Source organism: Thamnophis elegans, chromosome 7 (assembly GCF_009769535.1).
Source record: "Thamnophis elegans isolate rThaEle1 chromosome 7, rThaEle1.pri, whole genome shotgun sequence".
NCBI classification, from domain to species: Eukaryota; Metazoa; Chordata; class Lepidosauria; order Squamata; family Colubridae; genus Thamnophis; species Thamnophis elegans.
The window spans coordinates 54,326,654-54,346,319 of NC_045547.1; the positions used below are offsets into that span (position 1 = coordinate 54,326,654).

The following is a 19,666-nucleotide window of genomic DNA, read 5'->3' on the forward strand; positions in this document are numbered from 1 at the left end:
AAATCTGTTCAGTTATTATTTTTGTCATGTTGTTAATAAGCTTATTTTTTACAACTCCAAACCCTAAATAGATAGAATATTTTTTTAATGAATGATATATTTTTTTTAAAAAAAGACTACGTCTCAACTAAATTGAGGAATTGCCAGGCACTTTTTTCAGTTAATGGACAAAATGTAGTTAATTTTGCTCTTAGAAAAACCAATAAGTTGTAACACAGTACATTACACATGGGGAATAATTCAGTTGTGTCCTTAAGTTTTCTTGTAGATCATTAAAATGGAAGCAGTGGCAGATTAAGAGTCACCAGTGCCCTAAGCACTGACAAATATCGGTGCCCCCCCCCCTTTGTACATATTGTACAAATCTTCATTGATTTTTCTTTCTTCCTCAACTTCGTGGTGCCCACTTTGGGCCTGATGCCCTGAGCACCTGCTTAGTCTGCTTAATGGTTAGTACACCACTGAATGGTAGCATTTTGTTTCCTCTTTTGTATTTTGAAGAACTTGGGATTTATTATGGATAACATGCTTATTATATGCAGTCTTCCAACTTTTAAAGTGAGACTTTTTTGTGAAAAAACTAAGGCTGAATTCAGTGCATTCTCTCATAAACTGGGTATGGCATCTCCATACAATACAATCAGGAAATTCATATAAGGACATCATATCTTCACCACATTACTTTCTTGTGTCACTCTTAAAAAAATTCTTCGACATTTATTTCTAATAAATAAATAAATTTCTATTTATTTTTGAATGGGTGTTCTAAGTATGTTCAATTACTTACGTAAGTACATTTAAAAATCTCCTCTGCAATTGGAAATTTTGTTCATTGGGGGCAGGTCAAGATATTTTCCTGCCTAATATAAAGAAAGCATTCCCAAATATTATTGGACTGGCGACTGAATTGTCTCCTTGACATAGTTTATGGGACTGAGCACCTCAGGTGTCCTTCTCTTCCATAGCAAAATTGAAATGGCTTAAGGACTACATAACCTTCCTTCAGACAACTGCCAAGATAATTGCTTCATTCTGCCTCATGATATGGTCAATCTTAGTGCCAAACATCGCATTGCAAAGAAGACTCTAAAAATGTCTAATCAAATTTCCCTTAACTTTTTTCCCATTTATGTTGAAAGGTCAGGGATGTAATCAATATGTATAAGAAAACCATAAGTACCTAGGCTCTTTATTCCAGGGTTGTAAAAACTGTAATTTATGTTTTGAACCATCCTAATTCTGACTCAGTTCTAAACCAACAGACAATTCAAACAACACAGAAATAAATGTCACTTTCCAATTTAACATGGTTGGAATGAAACCAGTTATGAAAAAAAAACCCCAATTTGCACAAAGTTTTCTTAGGTTGTGTGTACATTTGTGTATAGGCACATATGGAGGTAAAATCTCTGTGCTTTTCATCATTTAAAAGTTACTAGAGTATAATCAAAATTTGACTAGATCATGTAAAGAAACAGGGAGAATTGATTGCCATTAGTGGATTCCAGGTAATCATAGATTTATAACTGTTTGTTTAGCAATGGTTCAAAATTACAACAGTCTTGGAAAAAGTGACTAACAATCTGCCCTTGCACTTACGATCATCACACCACCACCCCCGGTCAAATGATTATAATTAAGGCCTTGGTAGTTAGCTTACATTTACAATTAGTATAGTATCCTGCACTGTGATTTCCAGCAAAACCTGTCCATTGAGGAAGATGGATTCGCTTAACAATCATCGTAAAAACTGTTGTTGTAAAGTCATGTCCTACTTGATTTACCGCCACAAATCCAGTCCCAATTGTGATTTTTAAATTAAGGACCAGCTATACTGTGGTTAATTTATTGAATCTTGGAGGACATGCATAGCAAAATGTCACTGGTACTTTAGGAACTCTTTTATGGAAGTATCCTAGAACTAATCCTAATCTGGGGTTTATATTTAAATAAATGCAAATAGGGTTGTGATGCAAAAAGGGTTTTTTACTGAAATTGAACTCTTGTGATGTAACCTTTATTCCAAAATAAATCATGATTCATGGTGGTGGTGATGATGATGAATTAGGTCTATTGACTGTATGGCTCTGGACTGCTTACTATGCTGTGCCTCAAAGGCTTCTTGAAATGTTATAACTTGGTGCTTCAAGCAGCTTCCAAGCCACAGAGCAAAGCTGTTGCTTCATTTTATTTAGATTTCATTTTTCTTAGTAATTCAAAATTTATTCTGAAACTTTAGTGAGATGTTAGACTTTTAAGACTCAGATTTCAACTTCTTCTTCAACTATCTCATGCTGTTCAGCCTCTGCTTTTTAAGCCAACCACCCCTCTTTTCCTCCTGCAAATAGAAGGAGCATTTTCAGCCACTCTCTGTGAATACATGATCAAGAGCTATGATTCCTTGTGGACCTGTATATTCTGGACCTGCAGCTTTCATGAAGGAACCTTTATTGGAAATGTCTAAATTCTGATGGCTGGCAAGGAATCTCTAGTAGAAATATCCACTTTAAAGGGACTCATAAATAGATTTAAATAAATTTAAATCCCTCTAGCTGTATGTTCCATTTGTGGGTTTCATCCTACAAAGTTTCAGTAATGGCAACAATATCATATCTGCCCTCATTTACTTGAATTTCTAATTCACCCTATTAATTCCTCATACTTCACTTTCTTCTCGGACAGGCATCAATCCCTTTCAAGGATTGATTTTATTCTAACCACTAATGATTTGCTTTCTAGGGTCAAGAAAACAAAGATTGCGGCTAGGGTCCTTTCGGACCATAACCCAGTTTGGATGGAGTTGGGAAGGGTAGTGCAGGCAAGAAGGTCTTGGAGATTGAATGAAAACTTATTTAGATATGAAAAGTATATTAATGATTGTAAAAAATTACTATCTGAATATTTTGTTTTGAATATGAATAAGGGTACATCTATGGAATTTGTATGGGATGCAAGCAAAGCGTATATGAGAGGAGTCTTGATGAATATAAATAAAACACATAGAAATAAGCAAGGGTTAAAACGAACAGAACTGGAAGAGGAAATTAAGAGAAAAGAGCTGGAGTTAACAATGAACCCAGATGATACAAAGGTTAAGGAAGCTATTAACATATTAAAATCTCAATTTGACATGTTGATCTCTGACCAGGTAGCCACTAATTTATTATATGCAAAACACAATACTTTCTGCAACGCAAACAAACCTGGCAGATGGTTAGCTTATCAGATTAGGAAAAAAAGGAAAACTCGAAATATATCTAAACTGATTTACAGAGGGAAGGAGGTGTTTCAACAGGAAGAGATTCAAAAGGCTTTTCGGGAATTTTTTACAGAACTGTATAAAGGGGATAAAATTAATGGTTTAGACATAGACAAATATTTAGACAAAGAGAAAATACCTTCAGTTAGAGAAGAGCACAGGCAAAAATTGAATCAACCAATAACCTCGGGAGAAATCTTGCAGGTAATTAAGCAATTAAAGTCAGGGAAAGCACCAGGTACAGATGGCTTGACAGCGGTTTACTATAAAAACTTACAGTTAGAAATGGTAGAACCTCTTAGAGAATTATTTAATATGATTCAAACGGAAGGTAAAGTGCCTCCATCTTGGAAGACAGCGTTTATATCTTTGATACCCAAAGAAGATCAAGATACTACCCAACCCAAAAATTATAGACCTATTTCATTACTGAATGTAGATTATGAAATTTTTACTAAAATATTAGCAAATAGGTTAATGTTGGTTATTCAACAATTGATACATATGGACCAAACAGGTTTTATACAGGGGAGACAGATGAAAAGTAATGTCAGATTAATTATTAATGCATTAGAATATTTGGGAAAGAACCACCAGATCCCTGCTGCGTTTATATTTTTGGATGCTGAGAAGGCCTTTGATCGAGTTAACTGGCAATTTCTGCTGAAGATATTGCAAAAAATGCAGATAGGAGATAATTTTTTACAGTCAATTAAAGCAATATACCAACAGCAAACAGCACAAATCATAGTCAATGGAAGTTTAACAGACTCTTTTCAAATTGGAAAAGGTACAAGACAGGGCTGTCCTTTGTCCCCATTATTGTTTATTATAACTTTGGAAGTATTGTTGAATAAAATACGGAGCTTGGATGGTTTAAAAGGGATCAAGATTAGGCAGCAAGAATATAGAGTCCGCGCTTTTGCGGATGATTTGGTCATAATATTGGAACAACCGCAGGAATCCAGTATGGTTTTAATGAATACAATTAATCAATATGGTCAAGTGTCTGGCTTTAAAATAAATTTAGGAAAAACCAAAATATTAGCTATAAATATGAATATTAAACAAAAGGAAGAATTAGGAGTGATGCTAGGATGTGAGGTAGTTAAAAAAGTCAAATATCTTGGAGTTAACATTTTAACTTCAAATGGGAAATTATATAAGCATAATTATGAACCACTTTGGCATAGTATACAGACAGAGATGAAAAAATGGGAGAAATTGCACTTATCTTTGCTGGGTAGGATAGCAGCAGTGAAAATGAACATTTTACCAAAATTTTTATTTCTTTTCTAAATGTTACCTATACTTAAAAAAGATGCAAACCTTTTAGAATGGCAGAAGGGTATCAACAAATTTGTATGGGCAGGAAAGAAGCTGAGGGTAAAGATGAAAATAATGCAAGATGTACGTGAGAGAGGAGGATTGAAACTACCTAATTTAAAACTATATTATGATGCAGTGGCATTATCTGTAATTAGTGATTTGACTCATTTAACCAATGATAGAATATTGAATATTGAGGGACACGATCTGGTATTTTGCTGGCATGCTTACCTGTTATTCAACAAAAAATTGGATAAGAATTTTAAAAGTCATATTTTAAGAAATGCTTTATTGCGGGTTTGGAAGAAATACCAATATAAATTAAATGACAAGATACCCATGTGGGCAATTCCTAGACAGGCAATTGAAAATATGAATACAGCACAAAAACAGGACAGAATTACTTACAGACAGCTTCTTACCTCGGAAAGGGGGGTATTACAATTAAAATCTTTAGAGGTATTAAAAGAGGAGAAGGTAGTTCAAACATGGTTCCAGTATGGGCAATTACAGGCTAGGTGGAAAATAGATAAAAAAATTGGTTTTATCCAAGTTGAGGATAACTTGTTTAAACAAATAAGAGATCAAAGCTTAATGCATATAAAGAGGATATATAATGTATTAATACAGATGGATTCGGAAACAGAATTAGTTAAAGATTGTATGATAAAATGGGCTCAAAATATTGAAGAACCAATAATGCTGGATACCTGGGGAAGAATCTGGGTAAGAAATGTGAAATTTACACAAGCTCAAAATCTGAGAGAAAATTTTTACAAGATGTTCTATAGATGGCATTTAGATCCTAAAAAGTTGGCTTCTATGTATCCGAATGTACAGCCTAAATGTTGGAGGTGTGGTTCTCTCGATGCTACATATTATCATATATGGTGGACCTGCCAAAAAGTTAAGGCATTCTGGATAAAAATATGGTGGATTATGCAAAATATTTTTAAAAGAAGGATAAAGTTTACTCCTCAGTTATTTTTACTAGGTATATGTACTGACTTTACAGTGGTAGAGACTAATTTGATTCTGCACCTAATAACTGCAGCAAGACTGTTGGTGGCGCAATACTGGAAGAAGGAAGACTTACCTACAATCCAAGAATGGAATTGGAATTGGAATTGGAATTTGCTTTATTTGTATGCTGCCCTTTTCCCTGAGGGGACTCAGGGCGGCTCACAATTCAAGAGAGGGGGAAAAACAAACAAATTACAGAACAAAAAGACCATACACTACTAAAAACACAACAATCATACCATTCGGAGTGGGGCTGCAAGTCTTTAGCCCCAAGCCTGTCGGAACAGCCAGGTTTTAAGGGCTGTGCGGAAGGCCTGAAGGGTGGTGAGGGTACGAATCTCCACGGGGAATTCGTTCCACAGGGTCGGAGCAGCCACAGAGAAGGCCCTCCTCCGGGTAGTCGCCAGTCGGCACTGGGCGGCTGATGGAATTCGGAGGAGGCCTAGTCTGTGGGATCTTATTGGTCTAGTGGAGGTAATTGGCAGCAGGCGGTCTCTCAAGTATCCAGATCCAATACCATGAAGGGCTTTGTAGGTGACAACTAGCACCTTGAAGCGAATCCGGAGATCAACAGGCAGCCAGTGCAGCTCGCGGAGGATAGGTGTTACGTGGGTGAAACGAGGCGCACCCACGATCGCTCGCGTGGCCGCATTCTGGACAAGCTGAAGTCGCCGAATACTCTTCAAGGGCAGCCCCATGTAGAGCACGTTGCAGTACTCCAGCCTAGAGGTCACAAGGGCACGAGTGACTGTTGTGAGAGCCTCCCGGTTCAGGTAGGGGCGCAACTGGTGAACCAGACGAACCTGGGCAAATGCCCCCCTGGTCACAGCTGACAAATGGTGTTCAAAAGTCAGCTGTGGGTCCAGGAGGACTCCCAAGTTGCGGACCCTATCTGAGGGGCGTACAATTTGACCCCCCAGCCTGAGAGATGGAACACTTGGCCAATTCGCGGGAGGGAAACACAGCAGCCACTCGGTCTTTTCTGGATTGAGAACAAGCTTGTTGACCCCCATCCAGTCCCTAACAGCCTCCAGGCCCTGGCTCATCACGTCCATCGCTTCATTGAGTTGGCACGGGGCGGACAGATACAACTGTGTATCGTCCGCATACTGGTGGTATTTTATCCCGTGCCGTCGAATGATCTTACCCAGCGGTTTCATGTAGATATTAAAGAGGAGGGGGGACAGGACCGAACCCTGCGGCACCCCATATGTTAGGGGCCTAGGGGTCGATCTCTGCCCTCCAACTAACACCAACTGCGACCTGTCCGAGAGGTAAGAGGAGAACCACCGTAAGACAGTGCCTCCCACCCCCACCTCCCGCAGTCGTCGCAGAAGGATACCATGGTCGATGGTATCGAAAGCCGCTGAGAGGTCAAGGAGAACCAGGATGGAGGCATGACCTCCATCCCTGGCTCTCCAGAGATCATCAGACATTGAAAGTCACAAACTTAGCCGAGATGGCTAAAATATCGGCATATCTTAAAGATCATTCAAATGAGAGATATAAACGAGACTGGAAAAAATGGATTGACTATATACAAAATAAATACGGGACCAAGAAATTCCAGTTAGCCTATGCTTAAGATCAGAAATGATTTAAACTGCTAAAAGTTAGTTCAGTAAGAAGAAGCTAAGGTCAATGTAGAATGTCATTAATTTCTTTATTTCTTTTTTCTCAATAGATTTTAGACTGTGTTAGTTAAAAATCCATATCGTGTACGGGTTCTGGGAAGTCGGGGGGGAAGGAGGAGGGGGGTTGGGGGGGCGGAGGGAGGGAGGGGCACACACACAAAAAATTGTACTTCAATGTCTTAATGATTGACGAATGATGAAATATTTGTGTTTTTTAAAAGAAATAAAATAAATATTTGTGAGAAAAATTCCTCATACTTCATCATACTCATTCATCATACTCATATTCCTCTTGAACTAGGACATAGTAATTCAATTTTGCAGTTACTATGATTGTTGGCCAAGCAGGTACAAAAATAGCCAGGGAAATGATTGAAGCCTGAAAAATGGTCCCCTTGTCAGTCAACTGGAATGCTGATTTACCACCAGCTTATCAGGTACAGCAGAGGACTTGGCAGCACAAGGAAACAACAGCCTTATGACTTAATGATCGAAAATCAACACCCCAATCAATAATTAAAAAGTCACCCACAACCAGGCATCACATAAATACGACGCATAGAATAGCCAGGACACATTCTGGTAAAGAGAAGTTCCCTTAGGATGGGCTCCATCACAAATCCAAAAGCTGGTTCTAATGACTGACCCAGATTAGATCTGGCAGTATTCTCAGTCTTCTTGTCCCTTAACTTCTTCAATTATCATCATAAAATGTATTAATCTATTCTAATAAGCAGTGCATTCAATAATAAGCATCCCTAACACGAGGCCTAAATAAAAAATAAATTGTACTAATTTAAAATTAGTAAAATTGTTATAGCAGATTCCTGTAATATCTTGACTGACTTTTGCATAGTATGTTGTTGTTATTTTCCTGTTGCTAAATGTAGCTGTATGTAAGGTGAAACACAATTCTCCCAAGCTTTATACGTTGCATGTACTTTGAATTTCAGTTTCTGTATTCTGCAATGACTGGGAGATTATGGAGATTGATTTCTAAAGTATCTAGAAGACACCAGCTGGGGAAGGCTGCAATAACATAATAAATTAATAGGAAGAAAATCACACATGAATTCTTCAGTGTGTTTACTTCATATTATGTAATGTTCACATGGAAAATACGACTTTTACTATAGTAAAGATTTTATATTTCTTTCAGAAATAAGCTGGCTTAGTTGAGTTAGAAGACTTATTGCTTTATTTCTTTAAACCTCTAATTTATTACCAACCAATGTCAACCTGATTTTACTGGAATAACAATTTACTGATGCCAAAGCCACCTTGTAAATAAGATGAGCCATCTCAGTCATACATCCTGGATAAATATCTAAATGAATAACAACTGTGCTGTACAAACTTCACTCAATAATGCAATTAAACATAAGTGCAATAAGAGATAAGGTAGGATTAGCCTTCTACAGAAACTCACCACAAGACACCTGGGTAAATTATATCAACCAGCAAGGCAACCAAACTTGGACTAAAGAGTTGCCCCTGCATGGCCCCATGGGAATCTGACAACCAATCAGAATACAAGCTCAAGATCAAAGGCATAAAACCAGGAACTTTCAGCATCTTGGTCTCCTTTCTTCTTTACCCAACATCTTAAAGCATGTGATCCCCTTTTCTGTTCAGGAGCTCAAGCCACCATTAAATCATCTTTCCAAGCAACCTCCATGTTTCCAGTGTTTTTTTCCCTCTTGAACTGAACCCAGAAAGACAACAAGAGAGAGGGAGATAGGGGAGGGAGAGTGCAACAAAGCCAAAGATTTTCAAATGAAGTTTCTCCCTGAGCTCAATACCTTCAAGGTCACTTCGTTTTTCATAGTCAAAAGAATGATTTAGTAACTATAGTGATAGCAGACAATAGCATTCTATGCCTTCAGTATAATGATATTCAGAGTTGCATAGGATAATATATGTGTATTTTTTATCTTGTGTCTCATTGCAGTTATACAAAGTAGATTCTCAGAAGGTACTTTGTATACACGAATTTATACCCAGATAGGGAATGGGAATACAAGGAATATAAGTATTTAAAAATGACACTTATGCTTTTGGACTTTTTTTCTCATTCAACCAAAGTTCAGGAAAAAAACATTTTTGTAACATTTCTGTTTTCTATAATAGAAATTAGTTCAATAACTAATAGTTAAATCACAGTGGAAAGGCATTGGGAAAGACCAAAGGTTTTACTCCATAGAAATATCTGAGCAGTGACCCCCCTCCCCCACTCATGCTTTCAATCTGGATATGCCATAACTGAGAATTTGACATATTACAGAAAGATGTTGTAATGTCTTGTATGTGTGCTGACAAAACAGAAACAAAAGCAGAAGAAAACCATTTTTTCAACATTTTCCTCATAGTTGTTCAATAAATCTTAAGAGTTAATGAGAAAGAATAAACACGGGAGTATCTCATGTTTAGCTGTACTGACAGAAAGGGAATAAAAAGCCAGAGCAAGGATACTGGACATTTCAAAGATTGAGGAGGCTGATCAATATTTTTGGAACATCAACTGTATTTCTTATGCAGTGGCAAAACATTTGCAAGACAATCTCCATAGGAATATGAAAAATGTAACACACTAACAATACATCCTATTTATGCAAAATATAATTAGTATCTTGATGTTGCCAACATTATCTAACATGCAGTCTAGAACATAACGTTTATATAGAGTTTGATAGCCTTTTGGCTAAAATCAACTTGTTTTTGTATATTGTCTCCTTTTTTTTTTTAAATGCCACATAAAATCAAGGGGTTGTTTTAGGAATTCAAACATTCAAACACCCAGACACTCCATATTGTTTCTTCCATCCTGGGAAATGGTCCTCCTTTAATAATCATTCAGATGCTTTTTAAATTGTACTTTTTTCATCCCCTGTAGCTAGCTTTCAGAGAACTTGAATTTTGTTTACGGTAGATGAACATATGGGCTGGAAAACAAACAGCTAGGGGGAACTCCACCAGTTCCAAAACTTTGTGTATTCTTTGCTGATGAATAGATCAATGGTCATTTGGTCAGGTTGGTCAGCAACTATTTTAATATTCCCTTTACTACAGGAACATAACATTATGAATGTTGGAATAGCAAAAAGACATAAATATCTAAATGCTAATCCAACTGCATTTTATACCACTTTTCATATCTTAGATCTGGGGTGTCAAACTCAATTTCATTGAGGGCTGCATCAGGGTTGTGTTGGGGGGGGAAACATGGGGTAGGGAAGGGGTGTGGTCATGGTGGGTGTGGCAGGGTGGGCGTGACACAGGATTCATGGCAGGGGTGCACCTGTGGTGGCCAAGTGCTAAGGCAGGACTTCCCTGAGACTCTCACTCAGTCTCATTATAATCTCTTTCCTTCCCTCCTTCCTTCCTCTTCCTCCTTCATTCTAATTTCTTCTTCCATCCCCTCTTTCCTTAATTTTCCTTCCTTGCTCTCTTCCCATATTTTCTTCATTTTGTCTCTCTTTTTTCCCTTTCTCCTTTCCTGTCCCTTCTTGCATGCTCAAACATTTTGTTTTGATAGCTCTCTGCCAGGCAAAACTTTTCCTTCCACACTGAATCCTGCATTCAGCAAGTCAAGCAACAATCCATTTTTTGTCATGATAGCAATGGAAGGAAAAGTCAAGTGTTTCTTGTCAGTTGTTAGAGTCAAATCACTTAGGCTTTGTAGTAGGTTTATTTTTGCTTTGATAAATTTAGATGGATTTTGAGAAGGTCTACATTGCACTGAATTTCAAGAGCAAAGTAAAGTTGAATTGACAGTGGAGGGGCAAAGAGATGAACTAATAGTCTTTCAACACAGAGCCTGGAGGGATTTTGGTGGACTTTGAGGCATTTTAATTGGTATCAGGAAGTGGATCCCTGATCCTGTGATATGTTCAAAGCTGGAATAGCACTGGTATCTGGAAAATTAGATCGCCATGAACCACAAGCCTTTATAGCACCTAGTTCTCCTTTTTATAAGCCAGCCTTCTTTCCCCACCACTAACTAACTGTCTGTCTGTCTGTCTGTCTGTCTGTCTATCTATCTATCTATCTATCTATCTATCTATCTATCTATCTATCTATCTATCTATCTATCTATCTATCTATCTATCTAACCACACACACACACACACCACATGTGCAGTGTTTTGTGCAGCCTCCTTTCTAACAGCCATTTTATTTCCCAGAGGCACACTACATGGCAAAATTCAAAGTGTGATTTTTTCAAAGAACATCTTCATTTTGATTGGTTCAAAAATATTCAGATGAGAACTCAGTACATCCCCCACCCCTCTCCCAGCACACCTAAACTATGTCTGCCCTGCTTTCATCAGTCATAGAGGAGGGTGGGTTTGGGGGCAATCCTCCATTGCCAAGAACCCCTGAAAGGGGGACAGCTGCCTGCCTCCCCTTGGTGGGTGACTTCTCCAGAAACTCCTCCTTTCTGCCTGCAGCCGCTGGGAAGGTCAGGAACATTTATAATTTTTAATGATGCTCAGTCATGGCGAAGGAGGATGAGGACAGCTTCCTGCAGCACTCTGCCACCTGCCTCCTCCCACCACAACAGCCCCAGTAATGGGAAGGGGGGGCATGCTCACTTTCCAGATGAGGTTTGAAGGAGGGAGCCGAACGCACAAGGGCTGCAGCATGGCATTGACCGGCAGGGCTGGTTCACCGCAACCCCACAGTCTGTCTTTGCCCACAGCCACCATGGATGGGACAGAGCAGGTAGCTGCGCATCTGGCAGGCTGCGTAGCTACCCAAGCAGGCCTGATCATGTGCCTCCACATGCTTGGAGCATCAGCCCAGCGGTCATGAGGTTTGGACTTACCTGCGCTGCGTGGACTGTGGATTCCCAGCTGCCTCTTGGGCATGGGAGCTCCCTGCTTTTCCCATTTGCCGAGGCCTTCGTGAGTGGGGCAGTGGGCATAAGACTCATCCCGCATGTACAGTTCAGTTAGAAGATGAAGTTGGATGACTCCACCCCCACCCCACCACCTGCCTCCCCTCACCTTGTGGTAGCAGCAATGGCAGTAAGCTAAGGTAGAGGCATGGGGGGAGGCACGCAATCCAGCCCGCCAGATGCGCTGGGTGGCTGCCCAGCTGCCTGCCCCATCCCAGCCACAGTGACCATGGGCAAGCAAAGACATACTGTGGGACAGAGCATGAGGGTGGGAGACCGCCCAGCAGTTCCAACAGGCCAGATAATGTGCCTCATCCCCTATGCCTCTGCCTATTGCTTAGGGCCAGCCTGGCAGTCACAGCACCCCAGACCCACCTGCGCTGCGCATGTTGCAGAGCCCCTCAACTGGTGTACCGGTTGCAATGGGATCCGGAACCTACCACTGACACTGATGGTGTTGTTTCCGGACCCCGCCTTAGATCCGACCCATGGGGTTGCCCTGCCACTTCAGCCCTGCCCCCTGGGCTCCAGGTGGATCTAAGGCTGGCCATGTTCCAGCCGGGATGGCTGCCAGCAGGTTGTAAATCAGCACCCAGTCCGGCCTGGGCTGGGCCGAGACACCAAGGACTGATACTTCCCTGCTAACAGAGTAGCTCCACGGGTGAGATCTAACCACCTTGTGGGCCACGGACCTTGAGTTTGACACCCCTGTCAATAATAATTAATAATAGATAATAATAGGATGATGACTCATCATCTGAAATATTTTTCATCACTTTATGTCCTGCACTTTAGATACACTGAACTAAGTTCCAAAATCCAAGGTCAAGAAGGTTATTGACAATTAATTTATAGAAGAGAGATCCAACATATACATTATGAAACCAGTTGGGAAAGCTGGTGTATTCAAAATCAAAGGACTTAAAATCCGCAAGAAAAAACATTCATGTATGTTGAATGCTACGACCTGATTCTCATGCAGCTTCAGGTAGTGCTGAGTGATGCTCTCATGCTAAATATCCTCATTATCATTTGTGACTCATTTGACAGTATCCTTAAATTTTGGCTGCCACTGATTGTCGCAGATAGACCTAAGCATTCTTCTTTCTCTAAGATGAATAATATTCAGTGTACATATCATCACTCTAGCTAATGTTCATCCATATGGAAAAGAATCAAACCACAAATGATTTGAGAAGAGCAGAACTGGTAGTTTATTGGAAATTAAGTCAGTACTGCTCTAAAGAACCAGCATTTTTATGAAATGGCAAAATCTTGGGAGTTATAATTATATGAGAGTTCCTATTACTGTTGCAACCACTTGCCTTCCTTTTAAAGTTAATTGGCTCAATTCTCAAACACCAGTAAGCATAATCTCCTATATCAGTGTATAATATATCTTCGTTCATTTGTGCAATTCAACGCTAACACTTTGTCTGAATTTGTACAAAAGATGTTTAACTTTTGGTGTAATCTGATCAGTTAAATAAAAAGGACATTAAAACGGATGGATCGAGCCCATACTTTGTAAAGTAAGGCTTCATGTTGCAAAGCAAGACTATATCAATAATAATATAGAAATTAAGTCAATGATGTTGCTACATGTTGTTATGTTAATTTACATGCAAAATGATAGAACATTTGATGTTTCCCTGAAAATGTCACTGTTAACAGTTTCATGACATTTAACAGCTATTAAAAGATCACCATGAAACTAAATCAAACTTGGAAATGTAGCCAGAACCAAAAGAAATTAGAACTTTTAAAAATAAATAAACTCTGATTTGATAGACCCTTTAATTCATTTATAACAAAAGAAAAAGATCAAATACTAGAAAAGAGCTATCGAGGCATCTTTGTTATCAGAGCAATTGTGTCCAGGTTTGTGTATTCTTATTTTAGCAGTAAGTCTAAAAAAAACAAAAATGAGATCATCTTTAAGAATCCATCTTTTTGGAAACAGTGGTTGGTAGAAAGAAACTGACAAATCCATGTATCTGCCATGCTTCAGTGGACGAAGGGGGGGGGGGGGATTTGATGCATTTTGTTCTTTCTCCTTTCTACGTATCCTACTATCCTATGTCTTGCCTTGCCTGTCTGTATAACCTTTTGCCTGATTTATAACCATTGCCTGGGGCCTCAGAGGTCTGGAAAATCCTCAACTCTTGGGCGATGCAAGGGGGGGGGAACCATGTGAGTTGCAACTTCGGAAGATGATCCTGAGAATCCCTGCTTATCTTTTTCTCAGAGAGGCCGGTACAAAAACATTTTCACACCTGCGGATTGGTGGGAATCCACATTGGATGGTTGGGAGTGGTTCCTAAATTCCTTTATCATGGATTGTATAGCCTGAGGGTTTCAGAGCCTGCTTTGAATGTTGACTTGCTTTCACCCCTTTTCAATAAAAAGATAACTTTTGAAATACCCGGTTTTCAAGACTCTACGCTTTCTTGAGGGGGGTGGGCGAGGCAGTCCTTACCAAAACTGATTATAAGTGGAGGAGTTCTTGGTGTAAAGAAAATAAAACTGCCTACCAATTCAAGTTGTTGATTTTTTGTGTGATAATGTGAAACAACCTTACTTTGCTAAAATATTCATTTCAACTTCAGAAGGGAGGTTTTTCAAGGAAAACCTCATGTTTATCCTATTTCTATTTTTCCCCATGCCATTTTGAGTAGAAGAACACCTTATTTGTAAAATCCACAAGAGCTTATATGAAATAATACATCAGAATAGGAAGATTTCTAGCTACTTAAGCACTCTGTGGAAGGAATACTGGAATAACACACCTGCATGACAATAAGAAGGTCAAAAACTAAGGTGAAGGAAGCCAGGAAAGCTCTCGAAACTTCATCACTTGGCAGAAATCCACGATTCAACTTGTCCCAGTTTATCCAGTCTGTTGTGATGATCAGCACAATCACTGAGGTCAAAGTAAATAAAACTGTCCTAAAAAGAAAAATTCAAAATTCAATTAGGATTACTAATTACTTTATAGCTACCTCCAAAACAATCTGAAAATAACATTTTCTTTGTTATACTTAAAATACCATTGCATGGATATTCTTGTAAATCAATCTTCTACAACTAGATTTGTTCTATATGTGCTGGGCTACAACTCTATCATTCCTAGGCAGGTCCCCAAACTAGCATTGATGAAATTTGCTGCTGCTACAAATAAACTCCAACGAGCCTGTCAAAAAACTGAGCATTACTGTGGAAGTGAGCAATAGTGACTAAAAGAATACTGTAGGGGTGACCTGTCCCATCCCTTTCTCTCCCACCCCAGACCCAACCAATACCGCTGGGAGCATGTGGGAAACACAATTGTTTTTTTTAAAATTGAGATTTTTTTAAATTAAACATACGGTAAAATAAAACGTTGGACACAGTGTAAACCGTCCTGGCAGAATCTATGCCATACATGCTAAGGTTTTCAGTCATACATTGTAGCCACCCTATTTTTTTAACCTTTGATCCATACCGTACTTACAAAAAGAGAAAAGTAACCTATTTTGAGCCATGTTGGTTTGTGTTTATCTTGTACATTCTCCTACTTATCATTTTATGCATAATTTTAGTCTCCACTCTATGAATCTTGGCTCATGCCTATTTTGGGGTTTTCCTTTTATATTACAACCATTGATAAAATTTATCCCAGATCTTATAATATTCTGATTCATCTTTATTCTTCAATTCCCACGTCAATTTATCCATTTCAGTGCAGATCAAAAATTTTCCTAATTATTTCCCCTTCATGTAGAGTTTCCCTGTTTTTCCAATTTTGGGCAAATACCATTCTTGCTGCCGTGATAATATGTATAGTTAAAAAGATAACCACCTTGTTGTATTTCTTGTTTATAATTCCCAAGAGAAATAGTTCCGGTGTGAATTCTATTTCCTCTTTGGTTATCTCTATCAACCACTTTTGGATATTCTGCCAGTATATTTTGGCTTTTTGGTACAATCACCACATATGGTAGTATGTGCCTGGTCCTTGGTCACATTTTCAGCAGTTTGGCAATGAATTTCTAAACATTTTGGTGATTCTTGTGCACGGAAGGTGCCACCTATAAAACATCTTATATAGGTTTTCCTTATACAATATTGACAATATTATTTTCCTGTTCCTTTCCCATAGTTCTTGCCATCTGTCCAAATGTATATTATAACCAAAGTTTATCACCCATGCAACCATTGTCTCCTTGACCTGCTCTTCTTCCATCTTGTATTCCAATAAGAAATTGTAAATTTGTCCCCAAAAGTATCTTGTCTATTGCTATCAACTCCCCACTAATACCCCACTCTCTCATATCTTTCGAGTAGCTTGATTGTTTTGAAGTCTTTTAAGTTTGGCTTTTACGAAATTATAGAAGGCTCGGGTGGATTTCAAGTGTAACAGCTCCTCCTCCTGCTTGCAATGGTAATTGTTGCATTCTGTCTTTATCTGGTGGCATAGCAGTTTTTAAAGTTAGCTATGTAGTCAGTTTTGTATTTTCCACCAGATATTTTTAATGAAGCATTTTTACCATAGGATAATTTGTTTGGTTTTTTTGGGCTTTGGGAGTTATTGATTGTATGTTTAATGACTCTATTGACTTCGAGCAAAAGAGTGTTATTATGGTTTTCTGCAATATTACAGCCAGTGAAGAGAAGGTACCAATCCATTGGTGTTCTCAAGTCCAAATAAGATAGTGTTGGGACGCTTCTGTTCATGTTCAGTCATGTCTTTGATGAGGATGGAGATATTACTCGCAGGGTTGATGGTTTCCTATGGTTGTTGGGTTGGGATAGGATTTCAGGCTGTTGGAGCTTCAGTTTTCTGTATTATGTCTTTTTTTTCAAGGGATGCTAATCGTGCTTCTATGGTGTCAACCCTTTCAAGTAGGACAATAAATTTGTCCAGTCTGGTTCTGCATGATGGGCAGAAAAGTGGAATGCAAACTGGGAGGTTTTAAGTGAAGCTGATTGTAGGAACTGGGCTATGCTTTTGGTTAACCCCAAACACTTGTGGTAAGCATATATGTCGCATAGGGAGCACAGAAGCTGCATTGTTTATCTGTGACAATTCAAGATATTAGCAATAACTCCTATGTACATGTCTGACTGTGAGATCATCTATTCCAAGTAGAAACTGCCTGCATATAGTGTGCTGGCAGAGACAGCATGCTTAATGGACCTATTCCCTGCAAGATGCCATTGGAGAAGGCTTAGAGATAAACAATGTGTCAGCGTTCCAAATATCATGCAGAATTAAATCAGAGTCAAAGGCAAAACTATGCTTAAAGTTCCAATTTAATAAGGCAGGCATGTTGGCATCGTGCAGTGGGATTCCAACTCTGGAAGTTACATCAGAATCCGGTGGTCTATTTCATCACTAGAGATGTGAGAAACACAATATTACAGGAATCCTACAAAAATAAGCTTCAAATCGGGGGTCGGGGGGGTGACTGTCTTGAAGGAGATACCACCTAAAATGCTGAGATCTAGGAAAGACTATGCCTTTTTAGTTGAAGAGCTTAAAAATCGCCTAATACAGTTTAGATGGGAAGCACCAGCCGGCATCGCATTTAGCTACCTTGGAAAAAGACATCGCCTCAATACAGTATGGAAGGCACAAGATTTCTACACAAACGTACTGAAGGGTGGACAACCCCCTTCCTCTAGATCTAGACAAAGAGAACAAGAAGGATATGATGGAAAGCAAACCACTCAAATATTAACAAGGGGGATCAACTTGTTCTCTCAGAGGTACAAGAAGTTAAAGAACAAAGACAAGACCACGTGGTTACTAGACAGATGGAACAGGAATTAAGAAAGCAACATATACAAGTCACCGTTCAGGAGCATACAGGTGTTACATCAGAAGCAGTGGGAGGAGCTAGGCCAAAGGTTAAATTCCAAGATGTTCAGATGGCTCTTAAAAAGTTTCAGGGGGCTAATGATGGTAATTAAGTCTCTAATTTGGAATGTTAAGCAATTGGATCAATTTAACAGAGGATAGAATACTCAATATTGAAGGGTATGATTTGGTATATGGTTGCTTATTTGCTATATAAAAAGGTGGATAAGAATTTTAAAAGTCATATTCTAAGGAATGCCTTACTGTGGGTTGGGAAAAAACATCAATATAAATTAAATGACATGGTAAGACTTACAAAAAGGTTAAGGTATTCTGGACAAAAATATGGATTATGCAAAATGTTCTAAATAAAAGGATAAAGTTTACCCCCCACCTATTTTTTGTTATGTATAATTACTGACTGTACAGCAGTAGAGATTAACTTGACTTTGCATTTGATAACTGCAGCTAGATTATTGGTGGCGCAATACTGGAAGAAGGAAGATTTGTCTACTATCCAAGAATGGACATTGAAAATCACAAACTTAGCTTTTTACAGTCAATTAAAGCAATATACCAACAGCAAACAGCACAAATCATAGTCAATGGAAGTCTAACAGACACTCTTCAAATTGGAAAAGGTACAAGACAGGGCTGTCCTTTGTCCCCATTATTGTTTATTATAACTTTGGAAGTATTGTTGAATAAAATACGGGGCTTGGATGGTTTAAAAGGGATCAAGATTAGGCAGCAAGAATATAGAGTCCGCGCTTTTGCGGATGATTTGGTCATAATATTGGAACAACCGCAGGAATCTAGTATGGTTTTAATGAATATGATTAATCAATATGGTCAAGTGTCGGGCTTTAAAATAAACTTAGGAAAAACCAAAATATTAGCTATAAATATGAATATTAAACAAAAGGAAGAATTAGGAGTGATGCTAGGATGTGAGGTAGTTAAAAAAGTCAAATATCTTGGAGTTAACATTTTAACTTCAAATGGGAAATTATATAAGCATAATTATGAACCACTTTGGCATAGCATACAGACAGAGATGAAAAAATGGGAGAAATTGCACTTATCTTTGCTGGGTAGGATAGCGGCAGTGAAAATGAACATTTTACCAAAATTTTTATTTCTCTTCCAAATGTTACCTATACTTAAAAAAGATGCGAACCTTTTAGAATGGCAGAAGGGTATCAACAAATTTGTGTGGGCAGGAAAGAAGCCGAGGGTAAAGATGAAAATAATGCAAGATGTACGTGAGAGAGGAGGATTGAAACTACCTAATTTAAAACTATATTATGATGCAGTGGTATTATCTGTAATTAGTGATTGGATTCACTTAACCAATGATAGAATATTGAACATTGAGGGACATGATCTGGTATTTGGTTGGCATGCTTACCTGTTATTCAACAAAAAATTGGATAAGAACTTTAAAAGTCATATTTTAAGAAATGCTTTATTGCGGGTCTGGAAGAAATACCAATATAAATTAAATGACAAGATACCCATGTGGGCAATTCCTAGACACGCAATTGAAAATATGAATACAGCACAAAAACAGGACAGAATTACCTACAGACAGCTTCTTACCTCCGAAAGGGGGGTATTACAATTAAAATCTTTAGAGGTATTAAAAGAGGAGAAGGTAGTTCAAACATGGTTCCAGT

The 19,666-nt window shown here is 38.6% G+C and overlaps 1 protein-coding gene across 1 annotated transcript in view; it reads right to left on the reverse strand.

Moving 5' to 3' along the window:
• The window catches only part of TMEM117 (transmembrane protein 117), a 95,235-nt gene that overhangs the window by 22,946 nt on the left and 52,623 nt on the right, over positions 1-19,666 (reverse strand). The window contains exon 6 of the mRNA XM_032221679.1: positions 14,935-15,094. Coding sequence (XP_032077570.1) covers positions 14,935-15,094 — 160 coding nt within the window. The remainder of the gene's footprint in view (positions 1-14,934; positions 15,095-19,666) is intronic.